This window comes from Talpa europaea, assembly GCF_964194135.1.
Source record: "Talpa europaea genome assembly, chromosome: 3".
Lineage (NCBI taxonomy): Eukaryota > Metazoa > Chordata > Mammalia > Eulipotyphla > Talpidae > Talpa > Talpa europaea.
The window spans coordinates 37,809,723-37,830,216 of record NC_140069.1 but is presented as its reverse complement, the minus strand read 5'-3'; the positions used below and the strand labels follow the sequence as shown (position 1 = coordinate 37,830,216).

General features: G+C 36.3%; 1 protein-coding gene across 4 annotated transcripts in view; it reads left to right on the top strand.

Moving 5' to 3' along the window:
• Nucleotides 1-20,494, top strand: part of WWP1 (WW domain containing E3 ubiquitin protein ligase 1) — a gene marked incomplete at both ends in the record, with an annotated part of 62,653 nt that overhangs the window by 31,913 nt on the left and 10,246 nt on the right. For all 4 annotated transcript variants that reach the window (XM_084229151.1, XM_084229153.1, XM_084229152.1 and 1 more), the window contains 10 exons: nt 1,814-1,868; nt 1,954-2,038; nt 2,163-2,291; nt 5,347-5,422; nt 5,530-5,601; nt 7,728-7,816; nt 11,786-11,945; nt 16,089-16,222; nt 16,311-16,451; nt 20,281-20,401. In XM_084229151.1, coding sequence (XP_084085277.1) covers nt 1,814-1,868; nt 1,954-2,038; nt 2,163-2,291; nt 5,347-5,422; nt 5,530-5,601; nt 7,728-7,816; nt 11,786-11,945; nt 16,089-16,222; nt 16,311-16,451; nt 20,281-20,401 — 1,062 coding nt within the window. The remainder of the gene's footprint in view (nt 1-1,813; nt 1,869-1,953; nt 2,039-2,162; nt 2,292-5,346; nt 5,423-5,529; nt 5,602-7,727; nt 7,817-11,785; nt 11,946-16,088; nt 16,223-16,310; nt 16,452-20,280; nt 20,402-20,494) is intronic.

Sequence of the window (20,494 nt, the reverse complement as noted above, 5' to 3'; positions counted from 1 at the left end):
AGGCCAGTTTTGCCATAATTGAACCACTCTGAACTTCATCCCACATTCTCAAAAACAGTGTTTTTATCTATTTTGCTCCAGAGATATCCCTAGGATTGTATATAGTTTTTTTTCCCAGAAATCTAATGTTATGTGAACACTTGATCGATGAGAAATTTATTTATTGCCATAGCAAACATTCACATGAAGAGTGAGGGGAAAAAACTACTTCTATTAAATGGATTTGATTTTAGGAAATGGATAATATAAATTTTAAGTACTGGGCATCTCTGGGTATGCTTTGAAGAAACTTAAGGAAATCCAGAATGTGGAAGCTGGCAGATTAAAAGGAAGGAAAGACACAAGAGTTAACTCTTTCTTCAGAATCCTGTCTGAGCTGAGCTGGCTCTTTCACCTCTGTTTTCTTTGGAGATTAAACAGGAAATTTTCATTTGTAGGTTGACCTAGTCTCTTGGTTAGCTATAGCCTGCAGATAACGTGTTGTCAGCTAACCTTGCATGACATCTCCTGCCACCAGTTCCTGGTTCTTTGGTAACTTGTACAGAAATCTGTGGTGCAGTTCCATCATTTAGTTCTATGTAGCAAGCAAGAAATTATGTATGTGTGCATTTGTTTTTGGCTGCATGTAGTTGTATACATGAAAACCTTAGCAAAACAGAGCAGAATTAGGTAATTGATATGTATCAGAAGTGTATTCTGCACACAGCAGAGTATCTTTCTTTAAATAGATTGAAATTCATTAACTAAATGTAACACCAAGTCTGGGCTAATACTGCATTGACTTAGCAGTGACATCAAGTACCCATTTTCTTCTGCCCTTTTATTCATCCATCCATATCATGCTTCATGCTTCTTACCTCTATCATCTGTAGTGCTGGTCTCTGGGCCTCACTTCCACAGTGTAAGCAAAAAGAAAGGAAAAGTGGATTTGAAGAGGGAAATGATTTTTTTCTGCTAACCATTATCTTTTTACTTGAACTTCTGCTTCTACCTCACTGGCCAGAATAGGTCATTCTACCAGCCTAGCTGCAAGGGAAGTTGGGCATGGAATATTTTTAGATGGACACATTTGCTGTCTCAAGCAAAATAGTGATAGGAAATGGGAAATAGTTATTGAGTTAAATTAATATTTGTTATAAGGTTATAGAAGGTTATATTTGTTATAAGGTTATATTTGTTATAAGGTTATAGGTTACATCATCAAGATGTATTTATACATTATCGTTAAGAAATTATGTTTTCTGGTTATTTGTTTATATTTGTCATTCTTTTAAAATTGTTGGCTGAATTTTACATTTTGGAGGGAATGTATTTCCAGGATTGTGACAGTGCAAGCATAAATGTGTGTTGTTACATATGTATGGATATATAAAAGGTACTAATGTGAGAAAAAAGTTTATTTGTATAAAGATGAATTTGGAATTTAATAATGGTCTTTTTAATAGGCATTTTAAAGAGACTATGACAATTACTCTATCTTTAAATAATATGGTTTCATTAACCATAATTTTCTCTTTGCTCTTTACTCTCATCTTGCTTCTGTAGATTATGATGGAAAAGTTAAGAGATTAAAATATTGATGTCAACAAATTATTGATAAATCATTTTATAAAAACGATACTTTAATCAATAGGCTGACTCCTCTTAACTGATAGCATTTTTAGGACTTTGTGTCTTAAAATCACTGTATTCATATTCCTTTATCATATTTTAAAGAGAGTTAATATAAAATATGATTCTGCTAATTGCTTATTTATCTTTCTCTGTTTTCATATTAAATATTGTTTTTTTCCTCCAATACTTTCTCTATTAGGCTTCAATGTTAGCTGCAGAAAATGACCCATATGGGCCTTTGCCACCTGGCTGGGGTAAGTTAATATTTTGTTGGTAAAAATATCTGAAAGCTATATATAGTAAGTAGTTATTAAATGCTGTTCTTACACTATTTTATAGAAAAAAGAGTGGATTCCACAGACAGAGTTTACTTCGTGAATCACAACACAAAAACAACCCAGTGGGAAGATCCAAGAACTCAAGGGTACCTATCTAGTACAGCCTCGCTTAAGTCATCTTGCACATTTCTGTAGATAGAATCAGGTAGACCCTGATTCAGATGAACGGGCCTGGAAAATATTCACCTGTGACCGTACTTTATCTTTCAGCTTACAGAATGAAGAGCCCTTGCCAGAAGGTTGGGAAATTAGGTATACTCGGGAAGGTGTTAGGTACTTTGTTGATCATAATACCAGAACAACAACATTCAAAGATCCTCGCAATGGGAAGTCATCTGTGTAAGTGAAAATCTTAAGTTTTAAAAACTGTTCTGTTTAAGGAGGACATAAAGTTTAGCTTCTTGTTTAGCCTCAAGTTCAGCAATAAATTTTACTTTTTGGCTCAAGTAAACTAGATAAGTAGTATCCTAGTATTTGTGTTTTTGCTCTACCTTATTAGAGAATGGATTTGTGCCACACAATTCCTTAATAATAGCAAGTATTTTCACAGTGATTACATACATGCCAAGAGTTGTTCTAAGCATTTTATATATGTTAGTTCATTTTATTAGCCAACAATCCCTTGAAAGAGATACTGTATTTTTTCCTTTTTCAAATGCAAAAAATGAGGCTTAGGGACATAAGTAATTCATTTGTGCAAAGTCATGCAGCTAATAGTAGAGCTGGTTTCAGATCAGAGCAGTCTGTCTATAGAATCTGTGCTTTTCACCACCACATCATACCACTGCAATTTCAGGGCATGAGCTTTTCAACAAAATTGAATTTTTCAGAAAAATAAACATGTGATAGATTTCTCCATCCTTCCTAGGTGTGATGTATTTGCATCACTAAGGAAATAGATGCAATTATAAAAGCTCTTTTGTAAACCCTACTGTCACATCTACCCACCTACCATTGTCTGCCTTCCTCCTGACCATGTAGTGCACTGTCATTGTTCTTATCATCTGTTCCCTTTGCTGGTGTACTAGATCATTTCCGCTTCTTTCCTGCATAATTGTTTCAGCATTTATCTTTCTTTTCTACATCATCAGTTTTTCTTCTGGATATTTTCATTAGCTGTTACTCCTTCTAGATTAAAAATAGAGAGACACCCCCCCCCCCCAGCCAATTTTCACCTTATAAATCCAGTCAGGCACGGCAGACCTAATCTGCCTCTCCCGTTGCTCTCCTCAGCAGTGTATTTCAGTAGGTCCATCTGTTCTGCTCCCCACTCTGTCTCTGGTGAATCCTCTCACCCCCATACCCCCACCCCTCCCACACACACACATCCCAGCTCTTGTATGCATAAATAAATAAATCTTTAAAAAATTAAAAATCCAGTCAGTGAAAGTTCATTTTTGTTACTGCCCTTTCCCGGAAAACAATCTGAAGGACTTGTCTCTGTATTGCTGTTTCTAATCCTAAAATCACCTCTAAACAACTCTGATGTGAATTTGTTATGAGCACCAATCATTTCATAGTATTAATCCAGGAGTTGGTTTGCATTCTTATCTTATTTGACTTACCAGGCGCATTTGACACAATGCATTTCTCTGACCTTGCAGAAGGAATGCAGGGGACTTGAATTTTCCTCTGTCATTCTGGTCTTTCTTCTCCCTCTATTTTATTAGGTGCTCCTTTTTTCTACAACCTCTTTACATTGAAGTACCCAGAGCTTTCTTTGTCCGTAGTTCTCTTTTCTGTCTAACCTCATTCTGTCTAACCTCATTCTGGTGACTTTTATCCAGTGTCATGCTTTTTTAAAAAACATCTATATTCTGATGACTCAAGTATTTATCCCTTGCTTACATTTCTCACTTGAAATTTTGCTTCATATATTCACCTGCGTACTTGATACATCTACTTGCAACTCCTTCCTGATGACTCACATAAAACATGATCTACCTGGGATATTTCCCATCTAAATTGATATAACTCCACGCATAAGGTGCTTGGGGCAAAAATCTTGAAATTGTCCTTGACTCCACTTTCTCTCTTATGTCACACATAGTCCATCAAGAATTCTAGTTACCAGCGACTTCAGAATATATGCAGCTATGTCTCAACACTTCCACTCCTGCCACTTTGGGCTCTCACCTCGAATGGTAACTGTGTCACTCTGCTTTCTACCTGTACCTCATATAATGTTACTTTCCATATAGAGACTGATTTTGAAGAAAAATTTAAATCATTTCTTTGCAAAGAACCTTTTAGTGCTCTCCATCTCAGTAACAGTGAAAAGCAAAGTCCTTAGAATATCCTCCAAGACCATACAACATCCGACCCCTATTATGTTTTCATCCTCATCTTTATTTTGTGTTCTCATTCACTCTACTCCAGCTTCACTGGCCACATAGCTGTACCTTGAACACCTGAGGCTTCTTTTCACCTCTGAGTCTTAGCTTGTACTCTCTCAGCTTGGTATGCTCTTCCCCTAAATACCTATATAACTTAATGCCCTTCATGTATTTGTTCAAACATTACTTTATGACCGACTTTGAAAAACTCTCTCTGTACTATTCCTCACACTTTTTACACTGCCTTTTTTGAGGAGCGGGAGTGGTAAGACATTGTCCCGCTCTAACACCTACATGTATAGGTTACTTACTCATTCTGTTTCTTATCTCTCATTCAATAATATAAAAGCTTCACAGAAACAGACATTTTCATGTTTTACTAACAAATAGTGCCAGGTACATGCTCTGTATTTTGTGCATGCATTGAATGAATTCATTTGAACCTGACAACAATATAAGAGGACATTTTCCATTCATTTAAAAATGTTCCCTAAGATTGTGAAAGTTCTTTTGCCTGTCTCACTCAGTAGGCATGGGGCCCATACCCCTTAGTATGAAATGAACAGTGTTATAAAACCTATCCTTGCATGTGGCTCATTTTGCCTCTACCCTCACTGACCAGTCAAGCCATGTGACCTGATGTCACTTGGTTTTAGGAGTTTGGTTTTGCTTTGCTTATTATCTCCAGCAGTATTTGTTTCAGTCTCAGGTTAAGTTTAAGATATGGTAGTTTCCTTCCATGTCTCCTTTCTGTAACCTCTGTCTTCCTTAGATTCAAGGGTTATCAAAGCTTTTCTTTGAAATAGTGGTAGATTTCATAAAATATCATTTCACTTTTTTTTACAAAAGACCCATACATATATGCAGTAACCATCCTCCTATGTTTATGTTGTGTGTTCTCACTGCACTAGGCCTTGGTGACCCAATATATGTATATCTTTATTTCTCTACCAACAGGTATGCTTCCTGTGGTCATGTGTAAAAATTGGATATGCTCATTTGTTAAATATGTAACTTCAATGTGAATTAATAGGTAATTTGCTTTTGTTTTTCTCTAGAACTAAAGGTGGTCCACAAATTGCTTATGAACGCAGCTTTAGGTGGAAACTTGCTCACTTCCGTTATTTGTGCCAGGTACTACAGTGGTAAATAGATCTTCTGTTCATAATCATTTCGTCTTACCTTTATGAGATACATATACATAGCTTACATGATACTATGTTGTTATTTTCATTTTTTAGTCTAATGCACTACCCAGTCATGTAAAGATCAATGTGTCCCGGCAGACATTGTTTGAGGATTCTTTCCAGCAGGTAAGGAAGGTTTTATCAGAAAAAAACAGAACAACTTGTCTCGCTGTATTCTGTAGTTTTAAAGGGAGTTATGGTTTTAAAAATATTAAGCCATTTCAGAACACAACTGTAACAGTAATCACCACTGTTCCCATTATAATAATAACCATAAATCCCACATGTAGTAAGTGATTACTACATACTTGGCACTGGCATTTATATTTATTATTTAATTTAATTCATCCTCACAATACCCCTTTGAGATAGCTCCTATCATTATATCCATTTTATAGGTAAAGATGGTAAGGGTGAGAGACAAAATCATTCTACCATCTATTAGATTACTAAAATAAAGCTTAAATAAACAGCTTTTGGAACAAGTTGATCCATTTAGATCCTTATTTGCTAAGACTTTATTAATACAAAAAAAATCTTGGTAACACCACCAAATTAAAGTTGAATTTATATACTGTATCCCATTTAAATTTTCCCTTAACTTTAATGTCAATTTTCATATTCTTTAGCTTTGTGTTTGTTAGGAGTTCAGTCTTCATTTGAACACTATTTTAGATTGCATTCTCGTTCCAGCTCTCTCATAGTCACATTATAATCATTTATTGTACTTTGTTTTATACTACCACCTGACAATTTGTATTCCTTACTAAAAGTAAGCCCCATGAGAGCAGGAACTAACTTAGTTTACTGCTGTTATACAGAGTGCCCTGAATAGACCTTGATTGTAGCAGCTATTAATAACTGTTTGGTGAATGAATACATGAATGTAATATGGAAATTGAAATATTGTCATTTTTGTTTTATTGTCATTATGAAGTGGAGAATTTTTAATAAAATTCTCCTTAGTCTCCTCTAAAGTATTACAATATGAATCGAAACACAGAGACTTTTATATATACTTTGCACAAAACAAAATTGAATAATACTACTCTGAATCAGCTTTTCAAATCTTAGCTTAATCTATCTAGTTGTTGGAGTTTGATCAAGATAGATATATTATAAAGCTGTTACCATTTTTTTTTTGAGTTAACAAAGTTTCTAAGTGTTCAAACAGATCAACTTGTTGCAAGCTCTTTCAGTAAGACTACATTTAAATTTGTGGTAGACTTTGGTTTGCCTTTTGCTCTGACTTGGGATCATGGTCTCTTTGATGTGCAAGGCTGAGCCTGGGACTGCCTTTGGAGTAGAGACCTACTGGTGAGCTCTGTCCTGACCAAGACTTGCTAGTCTTGGCTATGGTTCTGACATGTGGCGTGGAAATAACTAATTTTTATACAAAAACAAATCCCATTTACTAGCGACTTGATTTAAACTATAAGGATTGTGAAAATGTGGCATAGGTATTGTTTTGAGATATTATACTTTATGTATAAATTCATCATAAAGTTATTTGCTCTAGCTGAGCTCCTTGAAAAATGAAGTGTGTGTGATATAAGCAGGACCCAAAGTGGGATTTTTTAACCTCTCATTAAATGTACCTCAATATAAAAAATATACAAGTCACCTTTTAAAGTATTTTAGTACAGTTTGGCAGGTAGTGGGGAAAGGGGTATTTCCTAACCTTGAAAACCTTTCTGTTTCCAACTCTTCACTAACCCAAAGTAGAACTGCTATCTAACACTGTAAGTGGGAAGAGAGAAATTATTGGAAGTGAACCAGAGAATACTTAATAGGCTAAGATACATCTTCACTAGTTTATGGAACAGATCAACTGATCTCTTGGGTTAAAAGCATTGTTGTAGGAGATAAGGAAATGTGTAATTTTGAAAATAATATTAAATTTACTTTTTTTAAAAAGATTTTATTTATACAAGAACTGGGGTATAGGTCAGAGGTACGGGTGAGAGAATTCACCAGAGACGGAGCGGGGAGCAGAACAGGCAGACAGAATGAAGACGCTGCTGAGGGGAGCAGCAGGCGAGGCAGCAGAGGTCTGCCATGCCATGTGGGTTTCTCTCTAGCCAACCAGGAATCGAACCGGTGCTGCAGAGGCTGTGGACAGCTTCACAGCGTGGCACTCAACCCGCTGCACCACCGGGGAGGCCCGAAAATAACATTAAATTTAAATGGAATTATTTTGGAATAAACTTGTGCTGTGTATGAGTGTTTACATATCTTTTGTTTTCAATTAGATTATGGCATTAAAGCCCTATGACTTGAGGAGACGATTATACGTAATATTTAGAGGAGAAGAAGGACTTGATTATGGTGGTCTAGCAAGGTAAAAATTAAAGATAATCTGCTTTGAAATAAGTGTGTCTCCATTGTATGCAATGGATGTATTCATGAAAGCATGTATTTTTTTCAATAGCAATCTGGAATTCCTTTTTAAACAAAATTTATTTGCACAATTCCAGAGGTATTTATCATTGCTATCTTGGCTATTCTATACATTGTCTCTGTATATATATTATATTAGTGTGTGTGTGATATAGTACATATTTGCTGTTTTTAAAACAGATTTAATCATGTGATATAGCAACTTGGTATTTTTTTTAAGATTTATTTATTTATGCATATAAGAACTGGGTACAGGCCAGAGATGTGGGGGGTGAGAGGATTCACCGGAGATAGAGTGGGGAACAGAACAGGCAGACTGACTGAAATACACTTCTGAGGGGAGCAGCAGGCGAGACAAGAGAAGTCTGCTGCGCTATGTGGGCAGCTCCTGGGCTGGACGGGGATCGAACTCATGCTGCAGAGGCTGTGGATTGCTTCATATTGTGGTGCTCAACCCCTTGCGCCACCAGGGAGGCCCCACAACTTGGTATTTTATGTATCATGGACATCTTTCCATATCAGTATGTGTAAATCTAATACTATTTAATGACTTCACAACATTTCAGAGTTTTCATCACAATTAATGGGTCAGCATGTATAAGATTGCTTCCTATTGTTTGCTATTATAACAGTGTCTGTTGATTTTATATTTGTATTTTTAGTCTGAGTCTTTTTAAGAAGTGTGTAATAGTAAACACTTGTGAAATAATATTTGTGGAAAATTCTTTTAGTGTTCAAATATTTCCCTCAATTGCTTTCCCAAACCTAATTTGACAACAATTTATATGTTTAGCAAAATATGTCAATTAAATTTTTCCAAAGAGCTAAACTTGGTTTTCATAGAAAAACAAGCCCCATTTGTTTTTCCAACTATCTTTTTTTTGAACTCACATTTCATAGTTGTACAGAATTACAAAATCACAGTTCTAGTACCACTGGCAAAAAGAAATGGGGGGCCAGACTCAGCTGGTGGCAGCAGTTAAATATATATGGGATTGTCAGAGTTTAGGTTATATAAGCATATTTTCTCAACCACACCATTATTAAAAAAGCTTTTTCAGAAGAGAAACAATGTACTATAAATGTTCATATCACATCTGTCTTAATTTCAGAAATGTTCAGACAGTGAAACAAAATGGGGTGGGGGGAAGCAAATATTGTTTTAAAATGAACAATGATATAAAAAATAAGAATAAAAAAATAAAACATGGTACTATTTTTAAAGTATCTGATTTAATAACATTCACATTCTTGTCTGAACCCTTATTTACCTCAACTGTTTGGGTTTAGTTTTATATTTTAATGGTTTTAATACAGACAGTCTATATCATGATTCTCTTAGTCCAAATTTCTTATTTTGATTCATATATTAGTTTTGGTTTATTCAAGAGTTTACATGGGTGATTTATTCCTGTCATCTTGCAAGTTTGAAATGTTTTTCTATTGCTTTTTGTATATAAACAACAGCTTCACTAGATACAAATTTCTTGAACAACACTATTTTTTTTCCAAAAGTCCGTAGACATTGCTTCACTGTCTTCTAGCACTGAATGTGACACTGAAGTGATAAGCTACCCCCTTGTAGGAAATTTTCTTCTCTCTGGGTAGCCACCGTGCTCTTTCCCTTGAAATTAATTAACTTCATTGATTTTTTTATATCTTTTTATAGGAACATATTAAGATCTTTCTTAATTTAAGGGAATTTTTCTGCTATATGTCTTTGAATATTTTTTCTGTTCCATTTGTTCAATTTTTCTTCAGGAACATCAGTCATGGGTATGTGGACTCTCCTTTGTCAGTCTGTTGTGTCTGTATTCTTTTCTCTATCATTTTTGTCTTTGTGCTTTTTCATTTTGTTTTGAGTTTCCTCAAACCTAGCCAATGTCACTGTTTGCTGTACTCCCCTGACATTTTGCTGCTTCTAATGTGATTCTTTTCTTCATTAGTGGTTTTACTGTTTTCTTCATTTTCGTCTCTAGGCTTTGCTAACTCATCAGTTGCCTTATTTTTAATTTCGTTTATTGAGAGTATAAAGAAGGGTACGTTGAAAGCGAACTCTTTCTGCCTCTTGCTACTTAGAATTTTCTCTTCTGCTAGTATCAGGGTATTGGTTATGTTGTATTATAGTCATTCTTGAATTTATTCAGCGTTCTCTGGGCCACTGTTTACTAAAGTAATCTTCAGTAAATAGAAATTTTATATCTTGGTTTTTGTGTCTAAACCCATTTTCATGTGATCTATTGATATTGAGTTGTCTTCACTCAGAGCATGTATATTAGGCCTCTTTACAGTTTGGACATAAACTTGGTTTAAGTAATTGGGACTGTGTAAAATTTTATGAAGTGGTGTTTTTATCATTTCTTAGTTGACTTTATTTTAGGGTCTTCCTGCTGTTGTAGCTTCAGGCAGTTTCCAAGATTGTATTTTAAAACCTTAGAAAAGCAAGTGTAAATAGACTGTAAGATGAGATCTAGCCACATGATAGTGGCTCCCATTGTGATTTTTTTTTTAAAGATTTACTTATTTATTTATACAAGCACTGGGTACAGTCAGAAGCATGGGAGGGTGAGAGAATTCACCAGAGCCAGAGCAGGGAGCAGAACAGGCAGAAGGACCCAAGTACACTGCTGAGGGGAGCAGCGGGCGGCAGGAGAGGTCTGCGTGCCATGTGGGACCCTAGCCCAGTGGCCGGGGATCGAATCGGCGCTACAGAGGCTGTGGGCAGCTTCGCAACCCAGCGCTCAACCTCAACAGCTCAACCTCAACCGCTGCGCCACTGGGGAGGCCCTCCCATTGTGATTTTAATTTTTTTAATTACTTGGTAACATTAAATTTCTCTTTAAAAACACTTAGGTCCACATTTCTACATTCTCACATGGCATTAATTGGCTGAATCAAATTAGCTGCTTCCTCTTGTAGGGTACTATACACTGTTTTCACTACCGTTTCCACCACTGCCCAGTCTTCTTAAGAACTGTGATACCCAATAATTTTTGCTTAAAACTGATGAGATTTTTATCAGGGATACAATGAACATTGGGGAATTGGGACTTAGTAGAGAATATGAGGTCATTGTAAAGAAAGAACACCCTTGTAGTCACTGACCACTAGAGCCCTGCTTTAGAAGAAATTGCTCTTGGAGTATCTTTATTATTTCATACTATGTATTTTTTTTTAAACTAGCTAGGTTTCATATGTTGGATTTTTTTAATGAGGCAGAAAGGTAGCAATAAGTTAGAGAATGCTCATTACATTTAAAGTTTTCACCTTTTAAACTTTTTGTTAAGCATTGGCAATAAAATTAAATCTGTTCCATGGTAACAGTGCTCTAGCTCAGTGGCACCAGCAAATATTTATTAATCCCTACCCTGTTGTGGATAGGGATCTGGAATGCCTATTTAGAGTACAAAATGCAAAAAAAAAAAAATAATATAAAGTTCTGACTTTTGATAAGAAGCAGGTCATGTACAGAAAGTGAATAAATTTGTGAAGTTGTTACCACTAAATATTCAGTGATTGATACAGATACTATGCTGAAAACAGCTTCAAATAATTGCTAAAGTGGTATCTAAACTAGATTTGAAAGAAAAAATGGGATTTATATATGCTAAATTGAAATTGGGGAGATATACCCAAACAAAGGTATTGCACAGAAATTAAGTGTTTATGTATAAGGAACACTGAATGTATAGTTTGGCAAGGCAGAATATTGCAGGTAACTTTGAATAGAGACCAGATTATGCGTAATTTAAATGGAAAGCTAAGGAATTAGCAGAGCTGTTTAAGGCTATTTGAGCGGAGAGGTATGACCTACATACTGTGATGTCATAGAGATGTGATATACGTATTTAAGATATGTTTTTAAGTTCATTTATAGAAAATGCTAAAAGATAACCTTATTTTCTTTTAGGGAATGGTTTTTCTTACTTTCACATGAAGTTTTGAACCCTATGTATTGCTTATTTGAGTATGCTGGCAAGAACAACTATTGTCTGCAGATAAATCCAGCATCAACCATTAATCCAGACCATCTTTCATATTTCTGTTTCATTGGTCGTTTTATTGCTATGGTGAGTCCTGACTTTCTGTTATTTCTTTATTCATTTATTTAAACTTTCCTTATTTTAAAAGTAATTTAGAAACAACTGTATGCATTATCCTTGTTTATATCAAGGAAGTTTGTTTCAAAAGATTATCAAAATACAGTTAATTTTTGAGTACTTATATGAAATCAAGATTATGAATAGGATTATTGACATCTGTTTAATCTTTAAAAGCCTTGTAATTTAATTGTGTAATTGAAAGCTTTTAGTTTGACTACATTTATATAAAAGAAAATCCTTAGTTGGCTAATAATTGCACTTAATTGATTTTTTTTTAAAGATTTATACAAGAACCAGGTACAGGCCAGATGTGCAGGAGGGTGAGAGGATTCACCAGAGACAGCGGGGAATAGAACAGGCAGAATGACTGAAATACACTGCTGAGGGGAACAGTGGATGAGACAGGAGAGGTCTGCCGTGCCATGTGGGTAGCTCCGTGGCCGGCCAGCGGGGATCGAACTGGCACTGTAGAGGCAGCGGACAGCTTCATAGCACTGCGCCCAACCGCCTGTGCCACCAGGGAGGTCCTTAATTGATTTTTTAGGAATTTTTCAGAAATTTGCAGATGCTCTTATGGGTCTTTTGTCTACTGACAAGTGTTTGCATTTATTTGTACTTTATTATTTGTTTATTCAGGACATACTTACTTAGGAGTTCATTAAATGGCATCACCATATGAAAGTGTTGAGACCATGAAGATACGACAGAAACCTTGCTCACAGGGGGCTAAATTCTATTAGAGACTGGTAGATAATAAAAACTATGTGCTGATGGAAAAGAGTTGCTTTTTCATATAGTAGGATTAGTGGAGAACCCTCTGATGGATGTCACATGAACAGAAGCATGAAGAAAGCTAGGGGTTAAGTCACACAGGTATCTTGGAGAACAACATTCTCGCATAGGAAATAGTGAGACTATGTCTCCAAGGTAAAAAAAAAATACATTTTTGATTGCAAAATAGCATGACTCTTAACAGAATGTGAGAGAGAATGTGGCAGGAGATGAGGTTTAAAGGTGCTATGTGGGACCTTTAGAAAACTCAAGGACATTGAAAACCAGGGCAGTGAAATGATCTAAATAACATGATCTGATTTTGATTTTTATTACGCTCACTCTCCTGCTATGTAGAAAAGAGACTAATTGGGACAGAGGAAAGCAAGAGTAGAAGCAGGAAAACTATTTGCAGTAATTCAGGTGAGATAATAATGACTTGGACTTAATTGGCATAGCACTGGAGACTGAGAGTGGTTTGATTCTGGATACATTCTGAAGTTAAAGCTGAGTTGTTTTTTTTTTAACTTTTTTTATGTAAGGTGTGAGAGTCACATATATGACACCAGAATTCATGGCCTGTATCTGACTGTAGTTTCCATTTCTTAAGGGTTGTGGCAAAAGCAAATTTTTGTTAAGTTTGAGATACCAGGAGAAGCCTGAATGGAGATGTAGGGATAGGTCGTTGGATATAGAAGTCCAGAAATGAGAGGATATGTAAGTTAGAGATAGGCATTTGGGAGTTCTCAGAACACAAAGGCTATTAAAACTAGTTTAAGGAGGAAGGGCCTCCCTGGTGGCACAAGGGGTTAAGTCTCAGCACTATGAAGCTATCTGCAGCCACTGCAGCATGAGTTTGATCCCTGGCCAGGGAGCTAATCCACATGGCCCAGCAGACCTCTCCTGACTTGCCCGCTGCTCCCCTCAGCAGTGTATTTCAGTAAATCCACCTGTTCTGCTCCCCACTCTGTTTCTGGTGATCCTCTCACCCCCCACACCTTGGCCTACACCCCAGCTCTTGTATGCATAAATAAATAAATCTTTTTTAAAAAAAAGTAGTTTAAGGAATTGAGTATTGCTAGAGAAGTTTAGGTACATGAGTTTGGAAATGTGAAGAAACAAGCAAAAGAGCTGAAGTGAATCAAAGAAGGATGGTTCCCAGCACAAAAGGGAAGATGTATGTTTCAAATGTGATCACACATTTGACAATGTGATCAACTGTCAAATGTTGAAGGGCTGAGCAAGTGAGGCTGAGAAGGGACGTGTCCATTTCATTTGGATAGGTGAGATATTCAGCAGTAGAGACAAGGGGGAAAGAAATGGAGGAAACAGAAGTAAACATTATTTTAAAAATTTGCTGTAAAGATGTTAGAGAAATTGGTCAGTAACTGGAAGTAAAGAGGAAATCAAGAATGAGAGAATAAAACTTGCTGACAATGATAAAATAAGGGACGATAGAATTTGATGACGTCAGTGGTTAGGGAATATGGGAGCAATATGGATTAAGACCTTAGTAGTAGGCAGATGTGGTGGAATATAAGTCCTCTTTGCTGGCTTCTGTTTACTCAGTGAAACAGAAAGCAAGAACACTACCTCAATGCCTCCCTGGTGTCGTGAGGGGTTAAGCACCACACTATGAAGCAATCCACAACCTCTGCAGCACGAGTTCGATCCCTGGCTGGCCAGGGAGCAACCCACATGGCTCAGTAGACCTCTCCTGACTCGCCCGCTGCTCCCCTCAGCAGTGTATTTCAGTCTGCCTGTTCTGCTACCCACTCTGTCTCTGGTAAATCCTCTCACCCCCCTGCATCTCTGGCCTGCACCCCAGCTGTTGTATGCATAAGTCTATCTTTAAAAAAAAAAAACCTACCTCAGAGTGAGTGGTGAAAGGAGGAATTTGAGGAGTGGAAATGATGTAGTCATTTGGGAGAAGGGTTAATAAATGCAATGGGGATTACTAGGTAGCACTAAGCTCCCACTTAAGGTTGTTGGTCATGAACAAGCTGGCATGGTTGTATGTACATTTCTAGCATGTTCGACTGTCCAGGCACAGGCATGATAATTGGATTTAGTTAGGTTTGAGATTTTGCCAGAAATAGATTGTGGGGAGGCAGGATTTGAAAACATGCAGGTAGTAACTTTAAATGCTTGACGATGGAATCTAATTGTCTATTCTAATTGAATAAGGAAGAAATAATTTCGTGAGGTGGCTAAGAGACAGTGATGAGGTAATAGGATCAGTGGATTGTTTTTTAGATCCCAGTAGTGTCAAAAATCACCAGTATTACTATTAATACTATTAAAAACAGTTAACTGAAAAATTAGGTAGTGTTTGAAATCAAGACTTTGAAGGAATTAGTTACTGCTAATGACAGTATATTACACATGATGTTGATATTGTTTGGCTGAGTTAAAGGCTAATACCACTGAAAGCACTAAAAAGCTTGGGTAGAGAGTTGAGCATATGGGGGATTTTGCTACTCATGAATCATGAGTCTTAGAGGGCATAGGACTAGTAGTGGTTTGGAGAGGTGTGACAAATGGCATCAGATTTCCAGATCAGGCAGTTGGTGGTGAGAGTCAGGCTACTGAAGGGGTCTGGGCCCACTTCCATTGGCTGTTGTGAATAGGAGTGAAGGCATGATGGGGTTATTCCTGAAAATCACTTGCAGATTAGATATGAAAGGAACAAGGGAGGAGTCATCTTTGTAGATGCATGCATAGGAAGCCCTGAGACACCACCTTCATTCCCACATCCGGTTATGTTAGTTTATAAAAATTAGAAACAATAGAGGTTTGGTAAAGTTCCTATATCATTATTATTATTTCTACTTACTGATAGGACATGATATAGCTATGTGTTTGGCCTCAGTTAAATAAATTTGTTTCAACACTTCAATTTATTATACTTAGCATTATTTTTAAGATTTATTTATTTATGCATACCATAACTGGAGTACATGCCAGAGGTGCAGGGGGTGAGAGGATTCACCAGAGACAGTGATGAGCAAAAATGGCGGATCTACTGAAATACACTGGTGAGGGGAGCAGTGGGTGAGATAAGAGAGGTTGGCTGCGCCATGTGGGTCAACTCCCTCGCTGGGGATTGAACTCATGCTGCAGTGGCTGGCAATAGTTTGATAGCAATGAGACTTTAACCCCTGCACCACCAGGGAGGCCCTATACTTAGCATTTTATGTAATATTTTAGTTTCTATGATCTATGCGGATTACTAAATGGTCTGTTTTGTTCTTTTTGCCTATAAAGCCTTATGATTTCTGTTATTATAGTTAAAGTAAGAAAACTGTAATTTGGTAAATTTTTTGTTTTTTTTGGCAGGCACTTTTCCATGGAAAGTTTATTGATACTGGTTTCTCTTTACCATTCTACAAGCGTATGTTAAGTAAAAAACTGACTATTAAGGATTTGGAGTCTATTGATACTGAATTTTATAACTCCCTTATCTGGATAAGGTTTGAAGATTTATCTTTCAATAAGACATTTTCTTAAAACCAATTTATGTATCTTGTTAATTAGTGCATATATATTTATATCACCCAGAGACAACAACATTGAAGAATGTGGCTTAGAAATGTACTTTTCTGTTGACATGGAGATTTTGGGAAAGGTTACTTCACATGACCTGAAGCTGGGAGGTTCAAATATCCTGGTGACCGAGGAGAACAAAGATGAATACATTGGGTAAGGTGATGTACCTTAATTTCTAGATCATCTTGAGTATGTTAGAGCTAATTCCTCTACCTCTGTTCTTAATTTCATCCCGCTTATACCTCTGGGAAGATATTTCATAGTCATTCTCTCTTTATCCTTTTCAGTCATTTTCTCTCTACTCAGTCTTCCTCTCAAACAGTTACACTAAAAAATCCAAATGTATTAAAACAATCTCTCCCGCCTGTTTTATGCATTAAGTTCTTTTTGTAATTTTTTTTTAATTTTTAAACAATATCTGCTCTCCCCCCCCCCATGTATTTAAGTTCTTTCAGCAGTATCAATGTTCTTGAAATAAGTGTGTATGACATTTGTTTTCCCACTGCCGTTTGCTATATGCATTCTGCCTTTGTTTTGATCAAAAATCTTAATATTGGTACTAAAAAGGGGCTTTGCAAAAACTGTGCAGCCTCTTCCTTTCTAGAAGAGGAGACTAATGCTTCACTGAGTAGTAGCAAAACTGACTCTGTAACCAAGACTTGCTAAAGCAGTCTAAGAAAGCTCATTTCCTACAAATTCACTTCCCCCTTTTTAGCTTATTCTTTTAATAGTGCTCACCACAGTTTGTTTTAAAGCTGTTTTCTTAGTTCCATGATCCCACACTGCACTGATTTTCTTTACTTTCTCTAAAGCCTTCATTTTCTAATGTTCTTCATTTAGTCTGCTTCTCTCAATAGTCTGTTACTATGCCTTCAGTTTTCTCTGGAAGTAATATCTGAACTTTAGAAATAATTTCCATTTGCCAGCCAGATAAATCCAAACTTCTCTGGGAAGGAACCAGTAGCACTTACAAACAAGGCAGCAGGAAACCTTCATTAGCTTGAATCCATATATCCTGCTGCTTTTGTCTTTATAGGATAAGTTTCCCAAAAAGTAAAGTCAAGTCAGAGACTATTTAATAGATATTGCTGTGTTGCTTTTTCAAAAGTCAGTAGCAATCCTTTCTTTTTTAACCTGTATTAATGTCTATGCCTACTAAGTTAATGTGACCTTGCCAGGACAGTGTAAGCATCTTTCTCCCTATTTTCCTGCTGAACTAGTTTTCTCTGAGTGGCGGAATTAGGAATGACTAAGTTTCTTCATTATACATTTTTGTATTCTCTAGGTATTTTTGTTTAGCTTTGTCATGTAGTGTGCACTTAGTGGAAAAAGTAAAGTTATTTATATTTTGAAGAAAAGATGCTCACAAAGATAACAAAAGGCACTGTCTGGGCTTCCTTTTTTAAAAAAAAAGTCTTAAGCTTTCCACAAAATCCAGCAACGATTATTAGTGTTAACTTAAGCTTTTACAAATCATCATCGGTGATTTAAGATACCAAAAACAGTTTAACATTTCAACATTTAGTTTATAGTTTGCTACTTTAAATTTCATATTAGTCATTAAGGTAACCGATTTTTTTTAAATCTTACTTGTATAGTTCATACTATGTAAGAGTTGACAGCTAATCCTAACATTTTATAGATGATTGTTCAATTATAAGACTTTAATCTTTTTTTTTTTTCAATCTAGCTCTTTGAAATTCTGTGATAATACTCTTCCTTTTCAGTTGTGATACTTTGCTTTTGGCGTAAAATAGAACCTCAGTGAGTTCATGAGTAAATGGATGGTAAAAAGATGTATGAAGTGTTTTTGGAATTCAGTGTAGGAAGGAAGCTGTTGAATCTGCTGGGAGAACTCAGGCCTGTTTTTCATAGGAAATTGCAAATAAGTTAGGTCTTGAAGAATGAATGAGAGTTTGCCTGATAGAGGGAGAGCTTTTTGAAAGGTAGGGAAATAGCAGGAGTAGAGGAATTGAGATAGTAAAGGGATTAGTTTATCCTGGAAATCGACAATGACAGTGCTATGGGAAATGGTATAAGATGGTGAGAAACAGTCTTCAAAAACATACCAAGATGAGATGATCATAATTGTTTTGGGAAGGCTAATTTAAGTAACCAAAGCCAAATCGGGAATGTCAGACCTGGGAAGAATCATGTGAGAGTTGGGAATGTTAATGTCTAGTATTATGGGAAGTTTGTATAGTATGAGCTCTGAGACATGAACACTGGCTTTGGCAATTCATAGTTCTTTATTGACCTTTATTGAGTTTTTTTCTTCTGGGGTAGTGAGGGGTTGCTGAAACCAAATTAATATTGATTTATACAGGTGAAAAAAATGGATACAGGGTACTCTTGATATGAGTAGTGGTAAAGAGGAGTGATTTACTTTTTTCCATTTTATTTATTTTAGGGATTTATTTTGCATTGTTCATTGTTCATGTTTGATTTTTCCACTCAGGTATAATCCCCATAAAATTCCCACAACCAGTTCACTCATGAACTATCATTATGGTCTTTTGTGCTCTTCCTTCCCCTTTCTTGACCCCTGTCCATCCCCATCCACGGTGGTATCTTAGTTCTATAGTTTGCCTGCTAATTTTATCTTTTTTCCCCACCCTGGCCCCTTGTTCAGTTTCCCTATAGTCCTATGATAAGTGAAACCATCTGATATTTTTCTTTTTCCTTCTGACTTATTTCACTGAGCATAATCCTTTGCAACTCCATCCATGTTGCTGCGATTGGCATGAATTTCTCTTTTTTGATAGCTGAGTAGTATTCCCTTGTGTATATTTACCACATCTTCTTGAGTTAGTCATCTGGTTTTGGGCATTTAGGTTGTTTCCCTATCTTGTAAATAGTGCTGCAGTGAACATAGGGGTGCAGGTTTCCTTTTGAATTAATATTTTTTGTGTCCTTTGGGCAGATTCCTAGAAGTGGAATTTCTGGGTCATATGGTAGATCCATTTTTAATAATTTGAGGGTCCTCCACACAGTTTCCATAGTGATTGGATCAGTTTGCATTCCCACTAGCAGTGTGTTAAGAGGAGAGTAATTTAAAAGAGATACTGGGTTGAAGAAAGCGGTTTTGGAACAGAATAATCTGAGCACCTTGTGGACAAATAGAAGAGGAATCGGGAGGAGTATAAGGGCATAGGGCAAAAGAGGGTTAGTAACTGATGAAGAAAATTTTTTGAGGCAGCTTGAATGAAAGGTTTTCCTCAAAAAATTACTGGTAAACTTCCACTCGGACACAAGGAGTTAAAAATGGGAGGAACATGGATACATTGACTTTCTTTCACCAACTGACACTGGTTAACTTCTCATCAGGTGTAGCATATGCTTTCCTTCCACAAGGGACTTCAGATCTTTTCAGAAATTCCTGGTAGAGATTTTTGTGTCACTGACAGATTTTCTTATTTCTCTTTTAGCTATACTACAGCTGCCTTATATATCTCCTCAGAACGTCTGGTTATCATAGTTATTTCTTCTTTTCTGGTCAGGAAATCTTAATTACCTCTAATAAATCAGCATACAAGAAACTAGTTCTCCAGGTTTAAGTTTTCTCAAACAGAGGGACTGTAAACTTATACAAACATATGGTCCCTAGACAGATTGACTGTCACTGTGTTACTGACACAATCTGCTGTGGAATGCTTCAAGTCAGAGTTCTCAGTCTTGGCAAAGCTTTGGTGGAAGAGCCTGTTTAATTATTATAGCCATCTCCTCACTGTGTCAGCACACAATATTTGAGGTTATTTTTAGAAATGAAAAGGGAATAATTGTGCTAGAGTTTTGGCTCTCACAAGAATCTCCTATTTATTTTGAAAAGCATCTTTTACATAACTAACGTGCTAGAACTGATACAAAAATATGTTTGTGTGTTATTGGTATATTTAGATGAAGTACTTGGTGTTTCTAAGTTTCTACCTTCATATAAATCAGTTATTTTTAAATACCATCTTTTTTTTCTTCTTTTTTTCAGTTTAATGACAGAATGGCGTTTTTCTCGAGGAGTACAAGAACAGACCAAAGCTTTCCTTGATGGTTTTAATGAAGTTGTTCCTCTTCAGTGGCTGCAGTACTTTGATGAAAAGGAATTGGAGGTTAGGCTCTTATTATAAGGAATGGTACTGGGAGAAGGGCCTGTTTTAATGCTTTTACAGAGGGATGAACAGAGTTTTAAATCATGTGGCACA